The sequence below is a fragment of the Triturus cristatus genome, chromosome 6, assembly GCF_964204655.1.
Source record: "Triturus cristatus chromosome 6, aTriCri1.1, whole genome shotgun sequence".
Lineage (NCBI taxonomy): Eukaryota > Metazoa > Chordata > Amphibia > Caudata > Salamandridae > Triturus > Triturus cristatus.
In genome coordinates, this window is record NC_140589.1 from 1,123,246,043 (window position 1) to 1,123,272,429 (window position 26,387).

The following is a 26,387-nucleotide window of genomic DNA, read 5'->3' on the forward strand; positions in this document are numbered from 1 at the left end:
GGAAATTGGCGTATGGAGAGACTTTTCAAGACATAAGCGAGCGTATCCTATAACGTAGCTGCGCGCTTTGGTGGAAGAGAACATAATTGCTGTGCGACGAGAGGAGGAAGTCGTATTATGCGGAAGAGTGTTCTGCGAGCAACAAGGCGAAGGCAACAAGTCCTGTACAAGTACTGTTTTTTTTTTTGTGTTAAAATAACCAAGACTATTCAGTGGACACAGGACTTACAGTTGAGTCGGGCATTTTTCAAGCAGAGAGCGCGCCTTCATCACGCGTCGTTTCTCGCACCGGCGCAGCGTCACACAGCGCGTCATTGCCTGCATCTAGAGGGATCTTTGTTTGCATTCGCGTCATACCGTGCGCATCATCACGCACGTACTACGGATACTTGAAACGTCCAATTGGTTGCCTAGCAACGGGAAAAAAAGACACGAAGAGTACATTTAAGCCGTTTCAGTTACGAAGACGCTGGGAAGACTACACTGTGGAAATTTAGAAGCTGTTTCAAGTTTATTACGCTTATTTCAGTACTTTAGCCAACACTTGTTGGTCAAAATATTTTAAAGAGTTGATATATGTCAAATGTTTAATTCAGTGTAAGCAGTAGTAGAATGCATGTTTAAACTATATTCATAAGGTACAAATTTACATATTTTACTCAAGTCAAGAACAAACATGCAATTTGAAGCCCCTGCTAAATTTCTCCAAAGTAAAGGTGACCCACCATTACCCTGGCCTAGATGGAAAGAGGAATTCTTCAATTATATGAAGGCTATAGATGGGGAACGCATGGGGGCTGAAAGAAAGAAAAGTATTTTGCTTCACTGTCTAGGTTCTGAGGGCCAAGAGGTTTTCAGGTCTCTACCCCAAGTTATTCCTCAAGGGGGTCAAGGGGACAATATCAATGTCTATATGGAAGCTTTATCCAGATTAGAGAAAAGGTTTAAACCAACGTCCAACATTGCGTTAAACAGGTTTAAATTTTATACAAGAGCACAAAAAGATGACGAATCATTCGATGACTTCCTAACTGCACTAAGGTCTTTAAGTTTACATTGTAGTTTTGGTAATATCACGGATGAGATGATTCGTGATCAGATTATAGTGCACGTCAAGAATAAGAAAACACAAGAAAAACTATGGGTTATGGGTGACCCTAAGCTTGAGGAAGCCATAGCTATAGCGAAGTCAACTGAGTTGTCAGAGAAATGGATGGATGTAGTTAGTCAGAAGTCTAGTAAATCTTCCACTGAAGACGAGATTTGTGCACTTAATGCAAAGAGTGATCCCAAAAACACAAACAATATACAAGGAAAGCCTAAACCTAATTACAACAATTACTCAAGTAGGAAACAAGATCAGGCAGGGGGTCCATTTGTTTGTTATAGATGTGGAAGTAGAACACACATTGCCTCATTTCAGGGTTGTCCTGCATTGAATAGAGAGTGTAGAGTATGTGGTAGAACAGGACATTTCAGCAATGTTTGCAGAGACAGACGTGTCAACTACCAGACACGTAATACCACAAAAGTTAATACTGATACCAACAAGGTTACTTCGGTTAAAGAAATTCAAGACTTAGAGAAGGGTTTTGTAGTTTCCATCATGCATTCTAGCGGTGAGGGGAAGGAGAATATGAAGTCCCCTAAATGTGTATTTGGTATTTCAGGTTCGGAGTTGGAGTTAATGGTAGATTCAGGTTCTCCTTGGACAATTATTAGCAAGGAGTACTTTAGAGAGAAATTGCAAAATTACTATAATCTCAATGACATACTGCCATCAGATATACAAGCTGAAAGTTTTGATGGATCAAAGATTGACATGGAAGGGTATTTTAAAGTAATTTTAAGTTTTAGAGGTAGGTCTGCTGATATCAAGTTGTACATAGCCACTAAAGGTGTAAATGTTTTAGGGTGGCGAGATCAGTGGGAATTTGGCATCATTCTTAATCCACGTGCTAAGGATCCTGTATCTTTATGCGATGAACTAGACATGTACATGACCACCACGGTAAACCAAGTAGCAGAATCTACAAAGGGTAGGTTACATATTACACACAAGTTTGATAAAGTTTTTTGCGAAAAGTTGGGAAAGTTAAAACAGTTTGCACACAAAATAGTTCTGAAAGAAAATGCTACCCCAGTCAAACAAAGATTACGAGGGGTACCAATTAATGTCAGGGATGAACTTAAAGACATGTTACATGAACTGCTGGAAGAGAAGATTATTGAACCGATTGAATCGGCTGAATGGGTTTCTCCAATTGTATTGGTACGCAAACCTGACCAAAAATTACGCGTGTGTGTGGATTTGAGGGCATTAAACGCAAATATTATTATAGACTGCCATCCACTTCCAAATATAAATGAATTGGTCTCATTGTTTGATGGTGCTAAAATATTTTCAACCCTTGACTTAAGGTCTGCATACCATCAAATTGAACTTACTGAAGAGTCCAAAAAATATACTGCTTTCATAACACCTTTTGGTTTATTTCAATATGCTAGAATGCCATTTGGGCTCGCTTCAGCAGCCTCTGTATTCCAGAGAGTCATGTTTCAGATTTTTAGAGATATTGAAAATTACGTCAAATGTTTCCAAGATGACATCTTGGTATTTTCAAAAGATGAGGCTGAACATGAATTACATCTCACAGAAGTGTGTAAAAGGCTAGAAACATCTGGACTTACACTCAAGGCACACAAGTGTAAGTTATTTAAGAGTTCAGTAGAATACTTAGGCCACACTTTGTCTGGTAATGGTTTGGTTCCTAAAAAATCGAATGTTGATGCTATTTTAAATGCACCGGCTCCGTTGAATAAAGAACAGCTATTGTCATTTTCGGGCATGTGCGAATATTATAGCAAATTTGTTCAAAATTTTGCTACTAAAATGGAACCATTAAGGAAACTATTAAGGCAAAAAACTGTGTTTGAGTGGGGTGATGAACAAAACAAGGCTTTTCAAGTTATCAAAAATGATGTTGTAAATGCTCCGACACTCAAACCATTTAAGATGAGGAAAACTTGTATAATTACTGTAGATGCTAGTTTATATGGTTTGGGCAGTGTTCTGTCACAAAAGGATGAAGGAAAGGAGTGGAATGTAGCATTTTCCTCCAGAACTCTTAACGAAACGGAACGCAGGTATGCGGTTATCGAAAGGGAATTGTTGGCATGCGTTTGGGCAGTGGAACATTACAGGATGTTTGTGTGGGGGAGCAGATTTGTGCTCAGGACGGATCACAAACCATTGGTCCATATATTGTCAGCAGGTGGTGGTTGGAATTCAACAGCTAGAATAGCCCGGTTAACATCTAGGTTACAAGAGTATAATTTCACGGTTGAATATTTGCCAGGTAAGAAAAATGTCACAGCAGATTGTTTATCACGACTTCCATGTGAGAATACGAGTGTTAGGGTCAACAGGATTAATGAGTTGGATTTTGTGTTAAGTGTTAGTGACGTTTTCCCTTCAGATTATAAAGAAATTACAGAGGAAACTTGGAAGGAAGGCCAAGTTAAAGATGACAAATGGGTATCTCTCAAGAAATATGTGATGGAAGGATGGCCCAGGAAGGAGTATGTAGCTTCAGAACTTTTACCATTTTTTATGGTAGCTGATGAATTGTTTTGCGATGGAGATTTCATCTTCAGAGCAGGGAAATGTGTTCCTCCACAAGGAATTCAAGAAATGATACTCAATTTGGCACATAAAACACACCCGGGCATCTCTTCTATGAAGCGGTTGTTAAGATCATATTTTTGGTGGCCAGGAATGGACAGGTTAATTGATCGTACAGTGAGGGAGTGTAATGACTGTTCTTCAAATGACAAAATGTTGAAGGTTAATGTTCCTCCTTTAAAAACTGTGGAATGGCCTAAAGAACCGTGGAGGAAGGTGGCTTTTGATATTTCGGGTCCTTTTTACATGTTGCCGGAGAATTCACGTTTTGCTTTGGTTATAATTGACTACCATTCTAAGTGGCCTGAAGTCAAGTTTGTGGCAAAGGCAACCACAAGTGCAGTGATTAATTTCTTCAAGGAAGTTTTCTCACGGGAAGGGTGTCCTTCTACTCTGGTATCAGACAATGGTGTGCAGTTAGTCTCTAGTGAGATGGAGAAGTTTCTTAAAAGTTGTTCTATTCAACACATCTGCACCTCCCTATATGAACCCCATGAGAATGGTCAAGTTGAACGATTTAATCGTGTGTTAAAAAACTTTGTGATGGAATCGTTAAAATTGAAGGGAGAATGGTTGAGTGCACTTAGAGAAAGACTTTGGGTGTATCGGATTACTCCACACTCAACTACTGAGATCAGTCCTTTCAGATTGTTAAAGGGTAGAGATCCAGCTTCGGAGGTATGTCCTTGGTGGTTTAAAGTAAAGTGTAATGAGGTACTAGAACATAAGGATAATGTGCAAGAGGTTGCCAACAGAGTTGAACGGAAACAAATAAGGACCAAAATGTGGTATGATAACAAATGGAAAACTAAAGCACATAACTGGAGAGTGGGTGATTGGGTTAGAATTTTAAGACCCACTATAATCAATAAAGGTACAAGTAAATTTGGCAGACCCATACAAATTAAAAAAGTGTTCAAAAACAGTGTCATCACTCAAGATGGTAAAGTGTGGAACTCAAGGAGAGTAGCGAGGTGTCCAATGCAAAATGGTAATAATGGGTGCACCAATGGAGTTGATGGGAATAGTAAATTACTTAGAGGAGGATTGAACGAGTCGGTTGCTTCTAGAGTTAAAAGTGATGGACGCATTAGATTAGCACCCAGATTGTTTAGAGACTATGTTTAATGTAGTTATTTATTGTTGTTTTTTTAATAAGGGAGATGTGTTACATTTTCACTATGATATTATTTATATGTATGTTCACTTTAAGGCATGCGACATGTATTGGTATAAATGTAGATTCCAGAGTTCCATGTGGAGCTTCTGGGGCAGGAGATTCCAGGGCAATCAGTTTGTCATCTGCTGTTGATTGCTTTGGATGTTATGCCGTGCTGAAGGAATAAATATCTTTATTTGACAAGGTTTGGTGCAATATTTAACAAACGCCCATCCTGTTTATTCTGTGTACCTCTCTCAGACAGACTAAGTAAGCACTAGTGACAGAGCGAAAGTTAGTATATTGTTTCCAAGGTCCTGAGGGATCAGGGTTGTCATGTTCGATGGTTGCCAAGAACTATTCTCTCCTTGGTAAGAGGACATTCCAGTGGCACTGTGAGCTAGTTGGTACAAAAAGGGCCAACATACCCGGTGGGGGTGATCCAAGTTTGACACCATTCCTACAGTTTACGTTGTCAAAACGCACAGATCCTGTATATTTCTTATAGGAACTACACGACAATGTCACTTGCAGGCCAAAGACAATCATGGCTAGACAATAAAAAATCCCATTATAAAGCCCGAAGGAAAAAAATGATGTCTCCACTAAAATACTACGAATTACAAGGATACTTGACAGAACCTCAGGATGCAAAGAAGTAGACAACCAATTCTATTGCACGTTTGACAATCAAAACCAGTGTGTCATTTGCATTTGGCTCAGTTCCTGGCAGTTTTTGACAAGCAGTTCTTAGCGTTTAATTGCACATGATATTTTACAAATGTCTTCAACATCTACAGTAATTCAACAATACGTTGTGTGGAGATGGACAGCGGACAATGTGTTCCATATGCTTTCGGTACATTTGAGGCATTCATCTCGCTTAGATGCGTGTACAGTGCTTAACTTCGCTATTGTACACTCAAGTTGCATAAAATGGATAAGGCTTTTATAAAAGTATACAGCTTGCAATTGTCCAGCATGACGGGTAAAATTAGAGAACCTCTGCCCCTGAATAAGCTACCTGATTATAAGCCAAAGACTCCCATGTGTTTAAACGTGATCGATTTGTTTGAAAAAGGTAAAGACTTAACAGAACCTACTTAATTGGAGCGACTGGATTCCCTTGCCGGGTTCTTCTTTGCTCTGGTGTCATATAGTCCCACTTAAATACCAAGTTCCAATCGAAACCTGTGAACAGTTAGAATTACAAAACAAAATAAAAAAACTTTAAGCAAATTATTTTGGACATACTGCAATATTTGCATTCTATGGATCCTTTATCACCGACATGAAAGCCAGATTAGAATTTCAAACAATGGAAACGAAAAATATTTAAACAGAATTTCTACCTATGAACTACTGTGTGAAAGAAAGTCGACACTGAAAGAAAATCTAAATACATGTCACAATTGTACTCTGAAAGGGCAATCAGAATGGTAAAGGGGACTGCGGACTGTTCAAACATTATAAGAAGCAAAGCAATTCCTACAACAATGTAAAATTATACTAATAATTATGCTCTTAAAATATAAAAAGTTGATATGAACACAGTTTTGGTGTATATTTAGACTGAGTGAAACTCTGATAAAACATTTTTTCAAACATATCTACTGATTCCATTGTTTGAAAAGGAAAACAATTCAAATTCAATTGCCAGTATGAGAGTACCTCACAAAAATCAACCACCTCAACAGTGGATACAACTCCTAAACACAAAGTACAATAATTACATTTATATTGAACTAATTGTATTAACTGTGTCAATCATCACTGCAAGTAAACTCATTTGTGCCAATTATATTAATCACCAGTAGCCCATGGGTGTACAGGATAAAATATAGAACATTTTAAGGAAATGACGCTACTGGTTTTTTGACTGAGAAGGCACTAAGGCCCACTAACCAGACCTCAGGGCCAGTGCCCTGACCCCAAAATGTGCAATTTGCATTATAAGCTATGCCCAAGTGGATTAGGCTAGCTTACCTGCATTATATGGTACCCAGGGATCCCAGGGCATGAAAATTAGAGAGTCACCCCAGGGAATTTAACACTGGTTGTGTCACCCTAGGTATGACATCAGTAAAATGAGCATCCCAGTCCACCACTTCAGACTGGAAGGGCAGTTTTAAACTGCTGGCCTGACTTTGCCATTGAAACCAATGCCAAAGCCAAAGGTCCATCTGAAATATGTGTAAATCACACCCATGGCAGCCCACTGAGCCCTAAGGCACAGAGAAACATGTTCCACGGGGAGAGCATGTATTTAACATGTTCTGGCAGAAAAAATGCAAAACTGCAGTTTTTACTGTGGAGAGACTAGGTCGGCCAATTGGTGAGTAACAAGGTTACAGGCTGACCCACCCCCCTTTTCAGGAGTATTGACTCCCGAATGGTTAAACCAAAGTTGATAGTCCAAGGTATCAAACAGCTCATTACATTAAGCCCGACATGACTCTCACTTTGTTCCCTTCAATCTGCTGTGCCCTTAGCAGTTACACACAGGGTTTGAACCTGAGGCAGATTTCTGCCCTCCTAAGATGATATGCTAATGACTACCAGGAAAGGGGATTCCACTAGAAAACGGCATTACCTCCCTCGTGTAGGAAGCCACATGGGTGTTGGCCCAAAAGGTGATCTTCAAAGCTGAAGCTGCCTTTGAAGAGCAAAAGGGGAACACTTGGGAGAAGGGCAGTCCCATTATTTAGGCAGACTATTTGGCACCGTGGAAGGAGCAGAGAAACCGGATGTCAAACTGTTATTTCAGGGACATATAACCCTCTTGGTAGCCACACCTGTTGAACCTGGTGGATGGCAAAGAAGAAGGGCTGTGCCTGATGTGCCCTGCTCATGGATAAGCTGTTTCCGGAGTCCAGCCAAAACAGAGAGACTCCAAGAGTCAGTTGGCTGACCTCCTGTTCACAGCATAGAGCCACACCAGCTGAGAAGCCTGCTGGGGAAAGTTGGCAGCCCAGAATCTTCAGACAACTGCAGTGCAACACCAGGATCCGATGCTCAAAGTTGCACCAAAGTTAGCTGAGCCTGAGATAATCAGGAATGCAGCTGGGTCTTTCAGATTCAGAGTTATCGCTCAGAGAAGGATTTTGCTTGACCCCAATATCAGGCGACTAGTATCACTAAGAGGACTTTAAGGGACGTTGACCCTGTGACCAGGACCACCACACTCACTTTGAGGAATCGAGGAGTAGCCGCAGAAAGACCCCCAATGACCACATGGCATCCACAACCTACTTGAGCATCTTTAGCACCGAGACATCTAAGGGTGGCGCCGTTTGGCTTTGTGTCGGCATAGACTGCATCAGAAGTGACATTGCGGTGCGTATATAGGTACCACCCCTCCGCTCTTTCGTGACTAGTTCAACTCCAAAAACAGAGAGCCACCTAAAAACGTTACTGAGCTGACCAGTGAGCAGTGACTAAAGGTATTTTTTGGGGAAAAGATACCTTTTCGCAGAGCAGGGTGGATAGGAGGGTTGGTGAAGAATCTGCGGTTAAATAGAGTCTCTATCAGAAAAAGCGTTAACGATGGTAAGTAACCTGTCATTCTGATGTAGACTTCTAACCACAGATTCCTCACCTGAGAATACATACCCAAGCAATACCTTTCCAGAGGGGGTCCACAAACTGGCTGGAGGACCAAACTGGAAAATACCCATCTTGACAGACCTGACTGTCCAAGTAGTAGTGCCTTGTGAACGTATGTAGGGACGCCCACGTGGCAGCTTGGCAGATATCCAGGACAGGTACACCCCGTACTAATGCAGTAATGGCGGCTTTGGCTCTGGTGGAGTGAACCCACAAGCACTCATGAGGTTGCTTCTTCACTAGTGCGCAGTAGATTTTTATGCAGACTTTCTGCACAGCCTTGCCGTTCTTCGCTACAGTTAACCCAATGAAGAGCTGATCATCCACCTGATGGTCCTTGATGCAGTGTAGGATGAGGGGGCCTTTTGGGTCCAAATGATGGTCTCTCCTCCTCTGACTAATGAGGCAGAGCGTAGATAGCAGGCAGACTAATGCTCTGGCCATTGTGAATGGGGTGACCACCTTTGAAAGGAAAAGGCATACATTCAAAGGACCATTTTGTCAGGGAAGAAGCTGGAGGACGAAAAGGGGACCGTCAGCAACTGAAACTCACCGATCCTTCTGGTTGATGTAATGGCCACCAGGGGCCGTATTATAGAAATGCCAAGGGCAGGCGCATCAGTCATTTGCACCCGCTTTGTGCAACCCCGGGGCACTTTGGTATCACCGAAGGGCCCAGAGAGGCTTGTGCGTCCCCTTCTGTAATACTGAAAGCGCTGGCGCACATAGAGTGCCAGCACTTCCTCAAGAGGGCGTTCCCTCCTTTGCATGGGTGCGTTGCCCCATGCAAATGAGGGAACACCTCAAGTTGATCTCTAATCCCCTTTAAAAGTGCTGGCGGGTGCCGCCTACACTGTGAAAAAACTGAGCGGCTTCAAAACAGCAGTTCTGTTTTTCACTTGAATGTGCTGCCCTGGGTGCAGTGCATTCACCCGAATACAGTGCAATTTGCTTGATTGCACCGGGCATATGTTTTAAAAGATACGCCCAGTGCACTCAAGGAAAATGCACTGTAAATATAATACGGCCCTAAGAATACTATTTTCTGAGTTATGAGCCGCAGAGGGCAGCTATGCAGGGGCTTGAGGGAGAAAACATGAGAAAAGTAAGGATCAAATTAAGGTCACGTTGGGGCATCACAATAGGAGTAGACAGGAAAAAGTGTTGCAAACCTTTAAAAACTGAGTCACAACAGGTGACTTAAATAGAGCGGATTAATATGGAGGACGCAAGAAAGCCGAAATAGCTGACAAATAACCTTTAACACCAAAATGCCAGGCGAAACAAAGATCAAACAAACTCTCAGGAAAAATTGCAGAAAGGACGTCCACATGGCGTGAGGAACACCAGGCCACAAACGTATCCTTTGTCCTAAAGTTGATAGATGTCTGGCTGCCACGAGGACATCACAAACTTCAGGGGGAGAATAAAAACCCATTGATTATCACCACTCAATCACAATGCTTGAAGGTGGAGCGTGAGCGGATGCGGGTGCTGGATCCTGCCCTGTTGTTGCAATAAGAGACACTCCTGTGTAACACGGGGCCCCGGACTGACCCTGAAACCGGGCTCCCTGATGACGATATGCGCTGTCCCTTTTCCCCTCTTTCCCCTCAGCAACCTGAACGGTCACCGCGGAGATCGGATGTCGGGATGGTGGCAAGCGAGGAGGAGGCCTGTTACTTTAACTGGGATGAGCTTGGCCTACGACACACCCACAGCGATGACGACGTGGAAGGAGGACCTTCAAAACACGGAAGCGGCAGGACGGAGGTGTGCGCGAACACCGTTGGAGAGGAGAGAGGGACGCGAGCACTTGGAGAGGAGAGAGCAGAGGAATACCGACCGGACGGGAGAGCAGCCGCCAGGACGAGGACGGAGGCAGCAGAGCCAGGAGGCCAACGATTCGGTGACTCGCCCAGCCACGTTTCCGGAGAAGCGTGGCACCAGCAGGTACGGGCTCGTATCCTGGGCTGGGCGGGGCGGCATAACGTAGAGAAACCTTAGGGCGATTTCCTATCCCGGTACCCGTACCCTCACTTCCCTGACACACTTAGCAGGAAACAGGCACGGTGTATGTCCTCACTTCCCCTCCCCTCACGATTGTAGGACACGAGAACCACGTACTGACACAGTCTCCCTTCTTTTTCTTACACGCACCACGGGGAGTCCTGCCACCCGCCGTTCTAACCCGACACCCTGGACCGGAGAAGCGACAGAAGGAAACACCAGCACCCGCGAACAGCTCCGGAAACCCAGGACGACGACCCCCTTCCCTTCTACCGACCTTATGTGCAAAAGAAAAGAGTGTACAAAATAATAAAACCACCGTCAGCAGATACCTTGGTCTCCGACCCTTCTTATACCCCGCTACATCCTGACAGGGCAGCCTGACTGGGGGACTGATGCTCAAGTTCACAGGTTTTGGGTACTTTACTCTCCATGCCCAAACCAGAGTCGCTAAGATGACTTGAGTCCGGTGGGTCCTGATCTTTTTAAGAACTCGCAGCAGGATTGGTATCGGGGGAAAGACATACTGGAGCCATGCGCCCTACGCAAGGAGGAACTCATCTCTGAGCGAGAGCTCTTTGGAAACTCCACCGTGTAGAAGTGCTGTCATTGCACGTTCTCAGTGGTGGCAAACAGATCTAAACAACGTTCTCCCCAGACTCACAAGAGACCCTGGACCACCTGTGGATGTAGATGCCATTTGTGATATGCGAGACATCGACAGCTAAGCTTGTCCGCCCTGGCTTTCAGAGGACCCGTCAGGTGCTGTTTTACCGGAAAAATGTCTTGATGTTCCAGCCTTGTTCAGAGGAACAACACCTTCTGAGACAGGGTCCACAACACCATCTACCCTGTTTGATGCAGTACCACATTGCTGTGGCGTTGTTCATGAAGACCTGGATCAGACTTCCTTTGATGGATGGAAGGAAAGCTTTCGGTGCCAAGCGAATTGCCCAACAACCTGATGTGTAGCGGAGACTCTGCCAGAGACAGTCCTGTGATCTCCACCTCTCCCAGATGGCAACACCAACCCAGCAGTAATGCATCTGTCACCACTGTGAACCGTGGATGACCCGATCGTGGTTCGTTAGCCATCACTGCAGAGCTTTTGTGGTTCCCTCGGATATATGGACCAGGTCAGAGAGATTCCCCAGATGCTGCACCCACTGGGACTTCAGGTCCCACTGCAGAGCCCTCACATCACCAGCAGGATACCGAAGCCAATGAGAGACAGCAGCCACAGAGTCAGTTTCACCGAAATCCAGGATAGAGACCAGGACATCAGAATCACTGCCTGAATATCCCAGACTTGCAACTACAGAGGATAGGCGTCGAACTGCACAGATGCTGGTCCAGATTGGCTCTGATGAAAGGGAGCATCCAAGAGGGAGTCAAGAGTGTCTTTAGCAAATACAGAAGATCTGCCATAGTCTGGAGGTGGGCAATGACTGGCTGGGACCCCCACCCCCCCTCAACTGCCAGTCCTAGCAGGGATGTGGGAATACGCGTCCTGCAGGTCCAGCGCTATCATCCAGTCTCCAGGTTCCAGGGCAGACAGGACCCGAGCCAACATAAGCATCTCAAATGTCTTTTTTTTTAGAAAGTCATTAAAAGGATACAGATCAAGGATAGGGCAGAGCATTAGGAGGTAACTGGAATAACAAATACGCCCTATTTCTGGTGTGGGCACACTATTATGGCTCTTTTGGTCAAAACAGCCTGCACATCCTGATGAAACAGAACGAGTTGGTCTGTCATAATCATCCATTCTTGGATAGTGGGAGGGGTGTGGGTATTACCTAAAATGGTAGGAATGATCTGTAGCACTCACTTGTCTGATATATTCGTGACCAATGGGGCAGGCGGTGCCTGATTCTTCTGCCAACAGGATGGCTGTGCTGAATGGAGGGCACATTATAGGTTTTTTGAGGTTGTGGCAGCTATAGGGGCAGGGGACTGGATAGCACGCTGGGAGCGGCTCCCTGTCCTTTACGGGCTTCGCTGTCCCATTCTCGAAAGGGCTGAGCAGGCTTTTGGACTGGGAACGGCTGGTACTGTGGACGTCCAAAATTTCCCCTTCTACATCTGCGATAGGAGCAAAAGTACTGCTGTTGCGGACAGGTCGAGAGGGAAAGGCCAAGGGATCTGACAGTGACATTGCTTGTGACCCTGCAAATGCTTGAGCGCTGCATCAACCTGGTCATCAAAGAGGTGGGAGCCACCGAAGGGCATGGCAGTCAATGAAGACTGGAGATTCTCAAAGAATCCACTGGACCTTAACCAGGCATGGAGACACATCGCTACTGTAGAAGCTATGGCTTTACTCAGGGAATCAGAACCAGGTGAAGAACTTCACTGCATCGCTGCCGTCCCCCATAGCTTGGTTGAGGATAGTATGGCCTTCCACAGGCAGCATGAGAAGCAGCTGTGCAACCGAATCCCACAATGTATGCGAATAGCATCCCAAGAGGCATGCAGTGTTTACCGACCATAGGGCAAGGCTAGTGGCAGAAAAATATTTGCTTCCCAAAGGTGTCAAGCCTCTTGGATTTTCTATTCGGTGATGTGATTAGGAATGCGCTTAGGTTGAGCTTTACTGTTGAGGCCAGTACCACCAGCCTCTTAGGGGAGGGGTGCTGGAAGAGGAAGGCTGGGTCTCCCAGGGATCCCCTGTGCAAGGTTTTGTCCAAGCATCCGGGAGCACATAGGTGAGGGCTTCATAAAGAGCATAGGTTCAAATGAGCCTACTCCAGGTTGAAGCAAATGTGTCAAGGCATTTGTCTTGAACTTGAAGACTGTCTGCTGTTGATCGAGGCACTCGACCACTGTGCGTATCATGGTTGCAAAGGGTGAGCCTTCCTCCAAAACCTGGCCTTGAAGGGAACCATACCAAGGTGTGGGGAGGTTTCCAGGCTACTGGCACCGCCCATGCTACTCAAACCAGTTGCCATCATCTGGATCGTTCCGGAAACAAAACACCTCCTCCTCATCACCTTCTTTAAGAAGGTAGGGGGCAATGCTTAAGTCTCAGGGATGGAAAGGCTGGGACGGCATCTACAGTGGCAGAGTAGCGTCAGGGCAGTAGCGTGTCGGGGATGGTGTACAGCTCTTTGCCTAGTGGCGCCGGGAAACACAGGTGGCTGGAGACAACCATGGAGACGTCCGTTATGGACAGGGAGGGGGATGGGGCGATCCAGAGAGCTCAGATGGCAAACCTGCTGAGGGTCACCCAGCAGGAGCACATCTCAGCTTTATGGGGCCTGAAGGCATTACAGAGAGAGTTGGTGGCCCACAGATGGCATGAAAGGCATCATAAAATATTCACTCCGGCGCAAAGAAACTCAGGGTACCTATGCCGGCTCCGTAGATGGAGTGCTGGAGTGGGGCCTCAAAACAATGTTGTGAAGGAGAAGTCTAAGAATGCTTACCTGACTTTGACAGGTAGGCCTTGGGGTGAGAAGACAATTGTCCCCAGGAATGGCTACGGACGCTGCCACAAGACATTACATGGGAACGAGAACGGGACTGAAAACAGCTCGGAGCCTTCTTCTGCAGCGCCAGAGGAGCTTCATCGCCCTCTCGTTAATCGCTTTCGGGTGCATCAACTTGCACACAATGCAGGGCTTGGGGTCATGGCCCGTCCCTAGGCACCAGAGACCAACCAAATGGGAGTCGGACGCAGACATTTATTTATATGTGACAATTCTCACAAGGCTTGAACCCTGAAGATTTTGCAGAGGACATTCTGCCTTATGCACACTGGGGGCAAAGCTAAAAAAAATGCTGACTAAAGGTTTAAAAAGTTGGTCAAAAAGTGAACAAGGTAGCTCTCCAGGTCCACAATGTTGGCATGGAACAAACAAAAAAACGATGTCAGTGTGCCGTGTGGCAGCTATATAGGCACTGCGACATCACTTTGGATGTAGACGACACGGAACCGAACGACGCCACCTACTGAAGTGCAGAGGTAATGCTCAAGATTTTCCGGTTCCAGTCTGATGCCTTGGGAATATTGTAAGGTGAGGAATCTGTTGTCTTAGTTTCAGCGCTGCCCTAAATCTAGAATTGAGTGCATAGGTAAATGCTGAAACGCATAAGAAGCAGCACCTCAATCTGCACATTCTGAGTATTCTACAACAGGCGATAGAAGTCAATATCTAATCAGCAGACATCCAATTTTCAGCTACTCTAAAATGACGGTGGTATCATTTATAACCAGAAATGTACCAATCCAAAAGGGAGGCTTGTGCCTATTAATTAGCATTCATTGTGCATAGGCTGCCTTTGAATCCGCACATACCTAAATTAACATTTCATGGAGCGCTATACATAAGTAATATATTCTAACAATGTCAACAGCCCAAGATGGCGGGCACAACTTTCTGAGCCCCGCTGCAGGTCTCCGTACCATCAGTCACTATCCTGCACTGTGCTACCATGGTTGGAGTTGAGACGCGGGTGATGATCCACTGTCTCCTCAGAAACTGAGCGGACCCGTTCCTGTTGCTCCTACTGCAGTGGGAGTGCTGACGGCTGGGCCGGCCTATGGAGCAGAGATGGCTGCACTGCATGGCCAAATGATTCCCCTACCAGAGAAGGCTTGGGGGAACTGGGGTTGAGGTCCCCCTTCTTGGCTGCAGCGGAGCAGAGTATGAGGATGGCCTCCCATTGACTGGCAGCCCTCTGGGAGAGTGATGAAAGCACGGGAAGAGGAAGTGTAGTGTGGGGAGATTGGCACCTGCCAATTGCGGAGCCTGTTTGGGAAGTTCTGTTTGGTTTCTTGGGTTGTACAAATGATGCTCGTATTGCCCGGTCTAGCTCATGTCCCTCTCCAGACACGCACCATGCAGTACTGGCTACACTGGCCTTTGACCCAGAGACTCATTCCTCCAACCTCTATTGCTACTTTAGCATGGAAGGTTATAAGGAGCAGCTACATGCGTTCTGCGAGTACAGTCCGTTAAAGTGCAAATTAATAACAGATTCCTTGGGACAGGGAGGCATTTCATAAATGTATTAATCGCTGGTCACCAATACCCCTAACAAGCCAGAGGGTGAAGTCAGTATCAAACGTGGGTGCCCTCGATGACGAGGAATGGATGGAGGCTAAGAGGGCATCCAGACAACTGGTAATCTCCATGTGCTTTCGCCTAAAACACTTCAAATACCTGCACCCATCGTACTACTCTCTTGCTTGGCTGTGGTGATGGAGAGAGCCAAGGACCCCGGTTGTGGCCTCGGGCCAGACTCCGATCATGTGATCTGGAAATGCCCAGAGGTGCATACTTACCAGGGAGAGGTTAACAACCTTATTGGAACGTTGCTTGGAAGATAACTAGTTCTGGATCTCAAGTTTACACTTTTAGGTGTTATAGAAGACCTGGGGGGGCAAGTCTCAAGCCTCGCTAGTTTATAGAAATAGCCTTCCTGGTAGCCAAAGGTGATCTGCCAGGAAATGGACAGGGGGCCCTGTGAGTGTATCAGGGGAAAGGACCAGTTTGCAGCAAGGGAGAAATTGGTCTACAAGGTCTGAGGAGTACCACAGAAATATAAGCTATAGGGCCCTTGGACTCACTCAATGGGGAAACTACCCTGAAGGCATCTCGGTTGTCCTGAAGAGGAATCAACATCATCCCATCTAGGGCACTAAATTCTCTAAGCATTAACAGATTGCATACCACTGTATGGAGGGCATTAACTACTGAGCATTAGAATGTACAGCTTTTCAAGTCATTTGAATTTCTCTGTGGTTTATATCTGTATGAAAATCCAATAAAACTTTGCTATTAAAAAAAAATACCAACAATGTTAAGGTGTCACCTAGGAATGCACCAGAGCTGTATTGAAACTGAACATTTTGGTTCCATGGGCAATAACTAGGCATGTAATATAGGAACATAATAAATAATTTACTGATTTTAGTACCAGTTCTACTCAATGATGTTGTGAAAAGGCAAGTGGATCCTTTGGTAAATGCGTGAAATTCCTTTAAAGTAAATGATCTAAATGAACCCAAAAGTAATTAACCCCGTATACAAAAAGAATTTTGAAAAATACCTTTGTAAGGTCGAGGAATATTTAGAAACTTTGCAAGCTAGAGAAGGACTCACATACTTAAACCCAGAATTATCAGCCAACCTATCCCAGTCCATGAAAGCAGTGAACAGCACCTAAATCTGTAATCACAAACTGGTTTCAGGTGTTCTGCTTGAATAAGGCAGTGCTTCAGCAATGGTTTGTTCATAAATGCAATAAGCATTATAGTCACTGCATTAGCTATAAAGTTCAATATCGTTAGGCTATATTGATAATTATATGAAATCTGGCACGTTTCATTCTCAAATGTGCTATTGACAGGAGCACTACACATGCTGGGTATGATTTGATCCATATTCAAACGATTAAAGCCTATATAAGTTAACACGCAGTATCACACAAGGACACATTTAAAGTGCACCAAACTCCATTTGCAAGTTCATCTGGGCAATTCAAAAACTCTCTATAAAATATCTACTTGTCCAGTGGAAAGATGATTCAGAAAGCTACCTGCCATGTAAAAAACACATACACTTGTTCATTTTGCTGCCATGAAGGGATGAGACAAATTCATGGCAGTTTTCTCATTACTTAGCAGCCTCTCTATTTATGCCAAGGCTCATACTATATGAGTGTTTGGATTCTAGGAAGGGTGCACCTTTCTGCAAATTTGCAGGCAGTGTTGCAAGTAGGCAAGAAGCAGTAGTGCCAGATTAGGAATGCCCTGTATGTCTGTTCACATCCTCAAATTTACATGCAAATCTACACCAGTGCAAGGACATATACCAGCAAGTGCACTATCTGTGACTTGCTTTAAGAATTGAGCCCATAATTTATCTTTCAGTTGCCCATAATGGTTTTATGAGGACACTCTTTTTTTATATATATTGCAGACATCAAATACGTTTTATTACTAGAGTGACTCGGAGAAATAGTATCTAAAGTTGCACAATAATTTAAAAATATATATCTTCCATGCTCCAAATTTTGGGGTGTACACTTTATTTTTAAAATAACCAGTCATCAATTTTGCCTTCATGCTCCTACTTGTCAATGCATGTTACCAGGGAGGATTGCAGGGAGCGACGAATTGTTACATTTTGCAAGTCTTTATACTGGAACCACTGCCAGGGGTGCAAGCCGAGCTCACAACACATTGAATTACCTTGGAGTGTTTACTGTAATAGCACATACCTTAGTATTAACAAATCATGCACACAAGTTTGAACAACTTATACACATGGATAAATCTAGTCGTTAATGCCAGGAAAACCTCTTCTTCTAAAGAGTCATACTGAGGTACAGAAAATTAGCAGGCACAGGGTAAGAGCTGCAGGGGATTGAGCCTACTTCGAGTGGACAAAATAAAGGTGAAACCATGTTACTCTTGAGCCTAGACAATACATTCTGGGCGTAGGGTGATAAGAATTCCACACCCTTGCTAGCGGGAATGAAAAATTATAGTACGGTATATGGGACAAGTTACTCAGTTGGTTCCTGCAGGCAACTGCATGTGTGCTTTACCAAGGACAGGCTTGGAGGCTGATGCTGTAATGGTGGGGGGCTGGGAAGGGCACAGTCCCTGGTAACCTGAATGTTGTCTGCATGATATCCATCATCAGGATCTAAAAGACTGGAAAGACTACAGTGGGGGAAGGTGATCCTGTCATTGTCTGTACGCCAAACATCTGGAGTAGCCTTGGAAAGGCCAAAACTGATGAAGGAACTGTCTGGTATGTTGAAAGTCCCAGAGTGTGCCATGACCAAGCTTTCCTTAGGGCGCTCTAGGCCAGATTCTGTTTTTTGCCAAAAAGGCAGGATCCATCGAAGGCAAATCCATATCGGGCTCCTGCACATCAAAAGAAAAGCCTGTGAATCTCATACATGGATGGCAACAGAACACCTTACTGTGCCCTCTGCTCACCCCAAACAAGCCGTATTTGCTCGCCAAGCCTGAATCACGTATTTGGCTGCATCCTGACCATCTTTAATGGTTTGAGCCAGAGAGGCCATAAACTGTTCTGGGACTGCGGGCAAGATCTTGTTGACCATGTCTCAGAGGGCATGTGTATATCGTACTAGTAGGCAACTTGTGCTGACTATCCTTAAAGCTAGGATGGTCGAAGAAACATTAATTCCCGAATGTTTCAATTTGCTTTGCCTCCCAGTCTAGGGTGAGGGAAGGGGGAAGCAGGTTGATAACTGCTGGTTGTAGGAAATTAACTGGGCTTTACTTGCTAATGGAACCCTGGACTATCAGACTCTCCAGAGTAGGGCACTGAGTCAAAAAATCTGAGTCACTCTGCAACTGATGTGACGGGAAACAACCATTACAACACGGTCATAATACGCATGACCATTACCACACATCCTTTACAATGAACATGCCTTTACTATGCAATCAGGCATGCATGGCAAAAGCACGGTTGCTGTAAAAGACGCATAGTAATGGACCGCGTAGTACAGCAGGGGACAAGGCGGCCGGGGGGGGGGGGGGTGTTTAGGGCAAGTGTTTTAGAGTTTCAGGGCTGAGCAGGGGACTGCAGCAGGCGCTGCTTTAGGGCTCAGGGCCAGGAAAGGGGGCAGGTTTAGGGTGTGGGGCAGGGGACTGCAGCAGGGGGCAGTTTTAGGGCTTAGGGCTTGGAAAAGGGGCACTTTTAGGGTTCAGGTGGCGGTTTTAGGGCTCAGGGCTAGGTAAAGGCATATGCCTGGCCTCTCTGGCCTCGTATTCTGTCAGTAGATGAAGTCTGTTCACAGTGTATATTTAGCACTGTGAGCAGATGACGTGGGGATAAATACTTTAAAACTAGAAAGCTCATTTTGTAATGAACAAAACTAAACTTTCAAGTGCGCACCAACTGCACGAATGCCATTACCAAGAATATGTCTTTATTACGCATGCCAAATTTTGACCACCTATATATATGCCTTTACTAACCATGCCTTTACAACGAAATTGTTTTGGTAGAGGCATTCATTGGAAAAATGTTCATACAAAATGCATGTGTGGCAATGACACATGTATTGTACTAACAGCGTTATAAAGGCATGCATGTTAATTGCATGAGTGGTTCTGTCATACAACCGTCTGTGACATCTGGTTAACTGCCTGTTCACTGGATGGCTAGAGCAAGGCTTTGAACAGGTGCCCATCATATATCAGTCAGGGCTACTTTGAATGGCAGCACGGGATCAGAGGAGCCTGCCCAGGCTATGTGGCTCCCCTAATCACTATGCAAAGGAAACACTTTCATCTGTTAGTGGCCCGGGGGGAGATTGGCGGATATATCAAGCCCACTGGCCCCAAATAAGATCATAACGTGGGGGAAATTATCCCCATCATCTTCGTTGTCATCTTCTAGTGCAAGCAGACTGATCAGAGTCAGAACTGAAAAGCTGGTGGAGCAACGGAGGGAGGCGCCATGGTAGAGACAGTGTTTTGTCTGACTGCGTGGGAACTGGATTTGTCAAAACAAATTTGGGATGTGACCATGTTCAGGGCTGAGAGGAGTTCGGCTCAGGGTCAGACATTCGCAAAGGGTTCTGATGTCGACGTCAAAAGAACCAGTGCATGTTGTGGAGTTGGAGAGGAAGCAGGTGTGGAACTTGAGGCAGGCTCAAGATGCATAGATGTGCCAAGGGCAATTTGATGATGACAACTCAACCGGAGGCCCATGCTGATTCCTTGGGCTCAAGCCTGCACCAGAGGGAACTGAAACTGTGCGAAAAATGGGGAACATGGCCTCTCTAAAGGCTTCAATCAGCTGTGGTGTCACCGAGACCCAGAGAACTCAGGGTGCATCAGGACCAATTGTGCAAACTGCTTGTCAGTCAGAAATCAGGAGCAAGACAGAGCAACACTTTTATGCCTTCACTACTTCTCAGAAGATAGAGAGTGGTGGGATGGGGATGATTTCCGCTTGACCTTCTTGTGTTTTCCCTTATATTTATCGACTTGCCAAACAACCTTGACCACAAAGAACCTGTTGAGGGACCATCCTTGAGAGCTGAACAGGTCAATGCACTTTACTTCAATCGAGAGGACTTGCATGACTTTTACCAATGTTCTATAACGTACAGTGTTGCTTCATCGTCCTAGATAACCTTGGTGTTTGTGAAGACACATTCTTCACACAACTTGGAGTCGTGCCCGAAGCCTTGTGCGGGTCCATCACAGACCTCTGTTTCTGAGAGTCATAGCAAGGCTGAACCCATTGGTTTTAGGTGTGCACATAGTTCCCTTTCACTTAAGATTTCAGTGTTTCTAGGGGAAAAAAGGGTCAACTGATGAAAAAAGGGAGTGAAGTTTCGGATCTGTGTTTGAAGATGAGGAAAGAAAGGAACTGGCATCAGTGTGCAGGGGTGGCTCTTATATGCTGCTCCCCTCTGTCACTTTCAGGTGGAACTGCAGAGAGTTACCTACTGGTGCGCAGAAGCACTGTTGTGAACATTTCTGGATCCAGTCAGGAGCCTGGGGATATTGTAAAGTTGAAGAAGCCATCCATTAGAAGAATGAATGAGAATGCAAGGTTATCGTAAACCTCCAATACTCGTGTACTCAAATTTTAGCCTTTGTAAACTGAAATATCAATGTGACAATGAATGAAAAATTTATTATGCCCTCCAATATCCCCCCCAAAAAAAAATATTGACGCAAAAGCACATCCCACTGGTTGAGTAGTTTGACAGTTAATTAGGCATGGGCATATTTCTCTGCCTAATGGCTCTAAATGACCAAGAACCATGAACAATTTTCTGTTGGATTATACCAAGTAGAGGTAAATTGTTAAACTGAATTACAAGATCCCATTCAACAGCACAATCAGGCAGACTTTTTTTTTTTTTTTAATCGATAATGCCATTCAATTAAGTATTATATAACTGAAAAAGCAGAAGTTGATAACCACTGCAAAAAATGGAAAATAGTTCGTATGGATTCCCCATGTGGTTCTTTATACCCATGCTAATGTCAATCTTTAAAAAGATGGTAGAAGACAGAACTACTGGGTGGCTGATTTAAATGTTCTCTAACAAAGGCTTTTCAAAGATAAAACGTTGGCAAGACCGTGATGGCAACTGTTTACTCACCGCAGCGCTATATGCTGTAACAAAATGGTATATTTATTTTCACAAATTTATGATACTAAACAAAATTCTATAAATATTGGTGAAAGAAAATGGAACACACATCACAAACACATTTCTAGACAGATAAAGCAAATACGAGTTCTATTTAAAGAAATATACCTATTTGCACAAATGTATTTCACAAATGTGGAAATATAAGTATGCAGATAAAAAAATACAAGAACTTGTGCTTCAGTGTTTTCTCATATATTTATTGAACTTTATATGCAAACAATGGTCAAGTAGAGGTACTTACCGCCCTTTAAATCAGCTGAGGCTCCCACATACTGAAAGTTGTCCATGTTAATTACATCTATTATGGGAGACACAACTCTGGTCCTGTCCTAAAGTAAAAATTAGAAAATAATAGGGACATTAAGGTTTTAAGCTAACAAATAGAGGAGAAAAAAAGAACAGTTAGCATCGTCCAGTGTGGAGGATAAATCGATCACTCACAAGTGGCCCAAATTGTAATTAATGTGTGGCACACAATTTTAGCATTGGATTAAACCTAAAATTCGTATTTCTTGACATGTGTTCCGTTCTGCTTATGGTTCATGTTATTCTTCTAAGTTTTGTGCAACTACACACTAGCCAAGCAGGATTATCGGCAACAATTTATGCACAGTGCACACATGTGTGGGAAATGCAACTTTTGTAAAGAAAATCATTGAATGGTATTTCAAAAGCTGCTTTCTTTACTTTATATTGCAATCAATGACTCATTTGACCCCTTGCTTAGAAAAATGTAGAGATTAGGGAGTTTAGATAAGAGTTGAAAAAAATGGAATTTCAAAGTTCTGAGGAAAGCCCAGTGCCCAGGCCCACAGAACGCCAGAGTAATTTATATCTATCTAAAAATGTCACCATGGCCTCTGAGATGGACGCTCCTGCTCACTTGACACTTGCCTCAGAATTAGAATCATCGGATGGTTCAGACATATAATCCAGAAATGAATTAGGTCCACTAGACATGGTAAGGCAGACTTGGATAAAGACTAAAGTACGATGTCTCTATGGGTTACTTTTTCAGTTGACAGACTCACTGAGAAGAGGGATCCTCCCCCAAAAGCCCTTTGATTGGACTTTACTCAGAGTGGAATATTACCTGTAAATTCAATCAAGGGCAATTTTTCCAGGGTTGAGAGATTCTTGCACCTATGACCACGATTTCATGCTACGATACATTTAGATACATACAGCAAAATGCCTAGAATTGAAACTAATGCCCCAGAGTTATATATACTACTGGGATGGTGCATGCTAAAAAGAGGGCACAATCAAATGAGGCGCCAGTCAGCCCAAATAAAGGAAGATTGGTAAGGGGAATACTAAGGTAGAACGGAAAGCAGACACAGATTAGGGTGTCAATGGAATGTTGGAAAGCAATCAGTTTTTTAAAATGGGATACAAAACAAACCACTGGCAATATAGTGTTGGAGTCACTTCATCATAAAATATACTAGACTTCACCATGCAGCTGCATTTCAAACCCTTCTGATTTTCGACACCTCGCATTTATGAGCCCTGTATTGTGAAGCCAAAAAACATAACTCTGTACAGAATGCCACTTGGTTTAGAAATAGATCTGTAGATGGTGCCTTTAAGAAGCACTGAATTGATCACAATGCATGGACTTATGTTAGATTGGTGGAGTTGCAAACTGTTGGCTCACTATTGACCTGGTGCTAAGCATCTCAAACGTCTGTTGATATTACTGTTAATAATTGCAGAGATTTTCACAGTGCATTTTTTAAGACCCTTAAGAAAGATGGCGTATAGACATGCACCAAAACGTTATTGATACTGTTGATAAGGCCATTCTTTACCCTTTTAAGCTGTCAACGTAGAATCAAGTTGAGAGCTTTGAAGGACTTCAAGTCAGTTTGACAAACAACCTCAAAATTGTATATTCTTCACACGTTCGGATTGTTCAACCCAATGCTTCACTTCATTAAAGAAAAAAAGTACTTTAAAATACACAGAAAACTCAATACTACACAAGACCGGCAACAGATACGAATGCTTCACTGGAGTGGAGCAACTATACTCAGCAGTCAGTCTCACCTTCCCACTCACTCGACCCTTCTCCTGGGTTCAAGCTCTTTCTGGCAGGTATCAGGAACAGATGCAGGCTATCATTTCCTACTAGCTCTTGTGCTCAGTTCACTTAGCAGTGCACACGTGCTATTGTCTCACCACATCCAAGTTTGTAAGTCCTTGTTGCACTACCAGTGAGGACCCACAGCACACATCTGGTTCACTTCCACTTCAGCCGGCTGAAAGTGCTCCTGCCTTCTGGCCAGCAGGTAGCAGTGAAGGCCGCCACCCATTGTCTGTGCAGATGTGAAAGGCTCTAGATTAGTCGCAGGTCATCAGCTGATGACAAGAATGTGTCTGGGCTCAGTTGAGATGGAGATTTGGGCACCATGCGTCAACAGTCAAGGGCTGCATGATAACACCATGGCAACTTAACTCAACCACAGTTTGTTATTGCAGTGGCACAGTCCACTCTGGCAGAGTTTGTATGTTCAGTGGCATGATCTTCTTGGGCACAGTTAATTGTCACAGTTGCACAGTTCGGTGTTGCACGGGCAGAGACCGCTTGCGCACACTTCGCAGATACTGCAGTTCCTGATTGGAACTTCTCATCCAGAGAGACTGCGCTCCCTCAACAATTCCACATAACCTGTAGTCTTGGTGGGCTCCTTCCCTCAGCAAGAAGGTTTGGAATCTAGACACTTCAGGACAGGGGAGCAGCTTCTTCCTTCCATGGTAAAACTTCAAGTGATGGCACCTACTAGCGTAGCACTCTCTTCCTTGGTCAAAGACAACGTAGATCTGGAACACCAATTGGGTTAGTGGCTCCCACATTTAAACAAAGAAGACAGGGGAAGTAGATCCTGTTGCACTTTCAGAATTAGGGTGGTGGTTCTTTCATGCGTCTTCTCCAGGCTGTTCTCTATACCCTGCCTTTGTGTGGAGTGATGTTCCTCAGAGCATGGTAGTCTACAGCCTGGAGTACCCGCAAAAGAAGTGTAAGCTCTATGCACAAGGCTTATCAACCGTATGCTGAACAATGATCAAGAAAGAGGCATAATCCGTCATTGTACTACACGCTAAACTAAAGATAATGACTGTATAATCCCAGACACTGATATACCTCTATAAAAAAATTTGCCCAGAGATTTTCATTTTTGATTTGACTTTTTGGATCAATGAGAGAAGTCGTTTAGCTTTGGTAGGCATTGCCAGATCTGGGCCGAATCTTTCTGGACGACATTTTCAAAATGGTAGATGTGTTGCAGTGATGATGTAATATTTCAGGAACCATGATACTATACCTCATTTTGGTTTCAAAACATAGGTTTTGGGGGTTAAGTAGCTTTATAGAGACAAAAAATAACTCCTCAGAGCAACCCTTCCACCATTTTCCAAAATGGCAGCTCTATAATGATGTGTTTTAGCAATCATATTGGTAATTTATTTTAATATTGTTTTTGCTTCAGGTTTTCCGTTGATTCAAATTCAAAAACATGAGCGAAGCAGGTGTTAGCAGAGAATCTTTACCTCATGACAGAGTGTTTACTACAAACTCTGAGGACTCCTTCAACAAAGACAAACGTGTGGTATGCCAAACTAATCAGAAAGAGAAGCTGACATCAACTGCGGCTGGACAGAAGAGAGTTCGATCTGCTGCAAAAACACAGCAAGACAAAGTTCACAAACTGATGGGTGAAGACATAATAAGAATAGTTCACTTTTTCTTTGTTTCTTTTAGGTAGTACATGACTGTCCTTACATCTACTGAGTGTCTTTTTTGCCTGTTTCTTTTTGGTTGTTGAAAGAAGACGGGTATTTGTATTGCTTGGTTCACAAGCAAATGTGATACCATCTCTGGAAAGAAATCGGGTCAAGTTCTCATGACCACACTATCCCTACGTATCTGGCATGGTTCTTGGCCAGACAGTGCTTTTTAATTTTCTCATCCTATGCAGGGTTGTGATTGAAATTAAAAAGTCTGTTTTATGTGCCAGAAACTTGAGGCCCAATTTGTGCATCAGTTTGAGGGGATGTTTCACGAGCTGTACTCGTACTAGGTTCAGACTCCTCATTTGTGTAGGGTCCAATTTGGTGGTGAAATCCTCTTCTCTCCCTCTAAAAATCTTTTCCACCACAAGATGAAGGAGATCTAAGACAGCTTCCCAACCCAAGACCCACTCATCCCACCCGCACCCAACAACTTCAGACCCCAGCTTACCCTGCCCAACTGGACCACCCTCACCTCCGGAACCCCCTCGGATCCCAGCCCTCACCACATCTTCAACAGAGTCGGCACCTCAATCGCCCAAAACTCTGCCACACAATCAACTGCTCCATTAAGTCCACCACTTCCCTGAAGACTGGCAAAGCCCTGCAGAAGAAACCCTCTGCTGACTTGATGGACCTCAAGAACTACAGACCCATCTCTCTGCTCTCCTTCCCAGCCAACGTCATCAAGAAGGCCATCACCGCCCAACTCTCTGACTTCATTGAAACAAACCACATCCTGGAAGTCTTCCAATTGGCCTTTAGGAGCACCCACAGCACAAGACCTCTCTCCTCGCCGCTACAGACAACATCAGCATCCTCCTTGATCGAGGTAAAACGGCAGCGCTCATCCTCCTGGACCTCTCGGACGCTTTTGACACCGTATCTCACCACACCCTCTGCGCAAGACTTCACGACACCGGCATCCACGTCAAAGCCCTAGAATGTAGCCGC

At 44.3% G+C, this 26,387-nt stretch overlaps 1 protein-coding gene across 2 annotated transcripts in view; it reads right to left on the minus strand.

The window, feature by feature from the left end:
* GALNT2 (polypeptide N-acetylgalactosaminyltransferase 2) overlaps positions 1 to 26,387 on the minus strand; it is a 948,626-nt gene that overhangs the window by 345,682 nt on the left and 576,557 nt on the right. For both annotated transcript variants that reach the window (XM_085612020.1, XM_085612019.1), the window contains 2 exons: positions 21,880 to 21,967; positions 5,948 to 6,035 (listed from right to left, as the gene is read on the minus strand). In XM_085612020.1, coding sequence (XP_085468146.1) covers positions 5,948 to 6,035; positions 21,880 to 21,967 — 176 coding nt within the window. The remainder of the gene's footprint in view (positions 1 to 5,947; positions 6,036 to 21,879; positions 21,968 to 26,387) is intronic.